This window comes from Saccostrea cucullata, unplaced genomic scaffold (genome assembly GCF_032062105.1).
Source record: "Saccostrea cucullata isolate Sc308-1 unplaced genomic scaffold, CSIRO_AGI_Scuc_v1 ctg5532, whole genome shotgun sequence".
NCBI lineage: Eukaryota > Metazoa > Mollusca > Bivalvia > Ostreida > Ostreidae > Saccostrea > Saccostrea cuccullata.
In genome coordinates, this window is record NW_026925862.1 from 100397 (window position 1) to 106066 (window position 5670).

General features: G+C 34.2%; 1 protein-coding gene across 1 annotated transcript; it reads left to right on the forward strand.

Moving 5' to 3' along the window:
* Positions 1-333: 333 nt before the first annotated feature.
* On the forward strand, positions 334-3906 carry LOC134269918 (uncharacterized). Its single transcript, XM_062752098.1, has 5 exons — positions 334-447; positions 1995-2135; positions 2306-2341; positions 3068-3224; positions 3658-3906. The coding sequence occupies exons 2-5, from the start codon at positions 2066-2068 to the stop codon at positions 3836-3838; spliced, it is 444 nt and encodes a 147-aa protein (XP_062608082.1). The 5' UTR covers positions 334-447; positions 1995-2065; the 3' UTR covers positions 3839-3906.
* The last annotated feature ends 1764 nt before the right edge of the window (positions 3907-5670 follow it).

Consider the following 5670-nt stretch of genomic DNA (forward strand, 5'->3'; position numbering starts at 1 on the left):
TGGGTTTCCAACAGCAAAACATGGACACTGCTATTTTATTCATATGGAAGACAGGGGGTATCATTTAGTGAGCTCATTGCTCACAGTACCTCTAGTTTTGTCATACTTTTTTATATTAAATATTGTTACAGTTGGGGCGTATGAACAGTATTTTCAAACCTTTCGATCATCAACCACGTTGCCAACGACGACAGGATTCCCAGGGCATACTAAGTTCAACACTTCTAATCCAATCACATTTAAGCACACTAGTGTAGCCACGCCAACAACAATTTCCTTTTCAACTTCACCTTCCTACACTACGACCACCACAACAATCCCTTTCCTCAAGCAGTACATATTCTCCCTTGTCCTTAAGAGCAAATTCTTCAGAAGCTATAACTCCTCTGACCCCCAGAGGAACAACTGGATTTGTTTCTTCTGCGACAACTATTTCATTTTCAATTGGTAACTGCAGGATTTTAATTGACATAAGTCGAACGTATTACTAATAATTATAGTTGTCTTCTATTTCATTTTTATGACTGCAAAATATACTGAAAGGAAAAAGAAACGCATAATAAACTTTAGAATAAAATTAAAACTTTTATTTCCAATATGTTTTCCAGTATTGTTATCAAACATTTTAATTCAACATTAAACAACAAGAAACCGAAATCTTGTGTGATTTTGACAAAATTTCCCGAGTTATTGAAATTGGTATGTGGGTCCCTCCAAAATTAAAATAAAAATTATCATCTCCGTTGGCATCAGTAACAGCCTTGATTTTCTTGTGCATTGAGTTCACCAGAGCATTTATCTTTCTCAAGGATTATCATTCAAGCCTTCTGACGATAGTCTTAATGGTTGAGAGTAGCTGTATTAATCCAAAGCTAACAAATCCCCCGCCCAATGAATCCCACGAATTTTCGATTAAGGATAGAATTTACAGAATCTAGCTGATTTGGTACACGTGAATGGAAGTATCGACAAATACTGGCTACATTTTCTCAGCGTGAACATGCTAAAAACAATACGTATACGGCGCGTACGTGCGCGTGTGAGAGTAAAATCGACGTAAAGTTGCCAAGCTTGAGTACCAAAATAGAGCAGAGAGTTTCTGTCAGTATTAGTGTGAAAATATGAGTAGGATTGCCTGCCGTAAAAATATCGGTTTCAGTGATAATGACTTGACAATAACCGAGGTAGCATGATGAAAAGCCCTATCTTAATGTGACGTTGTTACGTGCCAACGTCACCCTCAGGGTTGGTTGGAAACCTTTTAAAATTACTCTCTGACAACCGAAAAAACTTTTTTGGTTGAAAAGTTAAAAACAAACTGCACAGCAACATGTTGTTGCCTTTTTATTCACTTATGCAACTCAATTACTAGACCCAATGTAACTTCCGTCATCCATACCATGATTGCATGAAATTTATACTGACTGCAAATATCGGAAAACGATGTCTATAACTCTACTGCATCTCTTGGTACTACAAAATGTGATCACAAAATTGTCCTCATCAACATGCACGTGTATTTGGCATTTTATTACTTCCCCTGCGTGACACCATACATTACATGGTTGAGTAATTTTGACCATCGATTTTAGTGCACAGTAACCAAAACACACATCTGACCAATTATTATAATTTTCTGCCAAATTGTTAAATATTTTTCGCTATTATGCTATTATGCGTTTCTTTTTCCATTCAGTATACTAAGTATGTTTATGTTATATGTTTTAGATTTTTAAATTACTTCGTCGTATGATTCTTTTTTATTTCATTCAAATATTGATTTGATTTTAGCATTTGGCCTTTGCTGTAGAAAAAAAAGTCACTCATCTAAAAAGTAAATCCTTCGTGTAACCCTTTACAGTGCAATGCAAAGGGCTTTTAAAAGTCTAGAAGAAGATTAAAAAAAAAACAATCTTGATTTTTATTTCATAATTTTTAAAATGAACTTTTTGAAGTGCAATTCTAAAAATAAAATTACTGTAACTTTGTTTTAGGTCCTCCAAGTAACTGCTCCGATAGGATAACAAATTGTGACACTTTAAAAGGGTACGGTGTGTGCCATGCAATGTCAGAACAAAGATACAATTACGATATTGCTTTCCTGCAGTGTAGGTCAACTTGTAACCTCTGTACAGGTATTTCCCATAGAAATAGTTCTTAAATATATTTATGTCACTGCTTCATTTTGATAGAATGATTTCGATTATTTTCATGTTGAGCTTCACTTTTCAAGTATGAATTCAGCAGTGTATCTCGGTATTTTATGATTCTTTTTATCCAGTGACTTTATTATTTTATTCTGTAGAAGAATATAAGCCACCTGTGACAACTACCCCTCGACGTGAGTAACGTAAAAATAATTCGAAAGTGCATGGTGAATAAAAATTCAAAAGTTGTTCAAGTAGTAAAAAATGTTTTGAATATGCTACAGCTGCGAATGATACAAGGATAATTTTTTCCGTAAATTTTGCGAAGGCTTCTCTGCAGAAACCATGCATGGGCATTATCAAGTGACTAAGATCCAGGGTATCAACACGTGGTGCATCTTCAGAGGCTTACATCTTTATTTTGATAACAATAAATTCTTATCATTTATCATTGATTTTATTACTTCGATGAATCCATTTGATGAGCAAATGAACTAAAAGTTTTATTCATTTATTTCTTTTTAAAAATCATTCATTTATGTTGCTTTGAAGACAGTCTGGAGTAAAAATGATCACTATTTCAGCTTTTAATATCTTGTGCTTTCTTTTCACGAATGCTTTTAAAATTGTGAAAAGTACTTTTTGAAATGCTTAATTTTGTTTGCGGCAGATTTGATGCTTTGCATCAATTTTACTTGTCCAATGAGTTAACTATTTTATTCTGTAGAAGAAAATAAGCCACCTGTGACAACTACCCCTCGACGTGAGTAACGTCAAATAATTCAAAAGTGTAGTTATGTTATGGAATAATTATGGTTTAAAAAATAATACGTACATTTACAGTCAAAGGTAATTTGTTTATTTCATGCAATAATACTTCCTTTAGGACTGATATTTACTTTAAAGTATTATTTTTACAGCGGCTATTCAATGCCAGGTGTGCGGGGACTATAACAAAGATATTCCTTGTGATACTCTTAGTTTTAACATTGGGCCCACAGTCTCCTGTTCAGGCAACAAAAATTACTGCATGACGGACATAGTGCAGAGCTATTCCAACACAAAGGTCTTCAAAAGGTGACAAAATTATGTTTGTATGTTGTCCGTTTTAATTATAAAGATATGTTTATAAACACTTTAGAAAGTACTTTAGTATAATACATAATTTACGGCCTTGTTGAGGGTGGCAAAATGTATAGTTGATTGAATGCTTATTTTGATCATAACTATTGTAAAAATAAAGATTTCTAATAAGACCGAAAGAACAAAACAAGCAACATGTCTATGATGCGACAAATATCCAATAGATGAAACATCAATATATAAAAACTGAATATAACGAGCAGTCATAAAAAAACAGAGACACCTCGTAAATCCAGTGGTGGGATCAGTGCCTTGGAGGAGCAAGCATCCCCTGTTCATCGGTCACACCCGCTGTGTTCCCCTTGTCATTATATATGTTAGAAGATCTAATGCTTATCACTTTGTGGATATCTTTCCTTTGGAGCAGATGCGTGAACGAGACTGTATGCCGGAACCAGTGGTTACTTCAGACTTCCGACCAGGACCACTGTACTAACTATGGTCACGTGCCAGTCAGCGGAGATTACACGTGTCACTTCTGCTGTACCTCTAACCAATGTAATCAGGGCTTACTGCCCCAATCATCGACTCTGTATACCAAATCCTGATTGGTTGTTTGATGTAGAATTCATTTTAATCAACTCAATAAATATTGTTGAAATTCCATTTTTAATTTTTATTACTAAATAATTTAACAATCACAATTATTTTTACAGTAAAGATTAATACGAGTATTTTTTTTAACGTAGCAGTCTTATCTTACAAAGGTCGCCAAGAAAACTCTCTTGAAATATATGCAGAACACATCACACATATATCCAGAGAGAGAGAGAGAGAGAGAGAGAGAGAGAAAAGAAAGAATTTTCTTTCATTATGAATTTTAAAATACTTGCAAATTTCTTCATCACGATGTAATTATTAAAACAAGATTTTCATTGTTTTCCTTTTTCTTATGAAATATCTTGAGTAAAACTTTGTGTATACTATCAAAAATTTGACGTTCAGGTTTTGTTATAACATATTGTTCTTGTCAGACCATTAATGAACAACGCGAATGTGTTCCGTTAGTGACGTATTACGATCAGGATGAATGAAGTCCTTTTCACGCATGTCTGTAAAGTTGGTACACTCATAGATTGCCGAGTTAGGAACCTGTACGATGCAGTGCTGCAATATTCCTTAAACAACATTCCAGTCAGAACGTTGAAATTTCCCTTAGTAAAAGCAACGGAAGTGCATATAGAATGTATGATAACACCCGAGAGAGATTATTACGTCAGGCCAAAACTCTCTCGGACGTTATCCTAAAAGTGAAACATTCTCTATGCTCTTCCGTTGCGATTACCTAAGGAAATTTCAATGTTCTGACTGGATTATTGTTTAAGGAGATATTGTGGGATTCTCACAAGATGCAGAGTCAATACGATAACATGGACTAGGACAGAAATATATGTAGAGACGGTTTGAATCGACATTTCAGGTTGAAATAAAATAAATACATGTTTTTAAACCCAGAAAGACCAGTGAGGGTACAACGAAAACAAACGGGAGTTGCATACCTTTCTCTCTTATAATGTATAGTGGGGTATTTTTTCGTGGAGCGATTATTTTGGGGTTTTGACGATTTTTTAATATTGTACACATGATGAATATGTGTAATGAATATAATTTGTGAAAAAATGTCCAATAAGCCCCGGGGTTGAATATGGGGGGGGGGGGGGTCCTGTCCACAAGTTACTGTGGATTTTATATATTTGTCTTTAACCATAACTCTACAGATCCCATAATGCAAAAAGGTGCAAATTACGGCGCAATATTTTTTGCACACTTTTGGGAGAGGAATTCTCCACTTTCTAGCATTGGCCAATCAACTACCTTTCACTACCTAATTCTAGACACATTCCGTAGCCAATGTGTTTATTTTATCCACCTCCAAACCATTTATAGTTGTCTCTACAGGCAATAAATTCACCAGAAGTGAATTTTCAGCAATCTAACAAATAATTTTGATCAAGCTAGTTTATCACTTGTAGAGTCGAGTATAAAGGGGTTGGAGATGGATAAAATATACAGATTAGTTAAATAATTTTCCTATAATTATCATATTATTCTATAATTATATTAACATTTGGCAGCAAAAGAATGATTTAATCCAGCGATGTGGATAAAATTGACAACTTTCGCTTTATTAACACTCTCAGTGGTCCTGAACATGATGAATTCAAGTCGTAAAAAGGCGTTAAAAATTTAGAGGTTGAAAGTTCATCATTCTCGATTTATACGTGAATGGCTAATGATTTTGTATTTGTACGGATTCAAACATTCCAAGCTTCAAAGCATACACTATTTATATAGATGTCTGCGGAATGTATCCTTTATTTCACTTTGGGAAATGGGATTTAAGTTTTACAGTACTGATTATATGAAAATATTATTTATC

What these genes read in the sequence shown, in the direction of transcription:
- LOC134269918 (XM_062752098.1), top strand. Translation starts at nt 2,066, where the DNA reads ATGTCAGAACAAAGATACAATTACGATATTGCTTTCCTGCAGTGTAGG. An exon ending in TGTGACAACTACCCCTCGAC is followed by an intron (nt 2,342 to 3,067) that starts GTGAGTAACGTA and finishes TTATTTTTACAG; the next exon opens with CGGCTATTCAATGCCAGGTG. An exon ending in AACACAAAGGTCTTCAAAAG is followed by an intron (nt 3,225 to 3,657) that starts GTGACAAAATTA and finishes CCTTTGGAGCAG; the next exon opens with ATGCGTGAACGAGACTGTAT.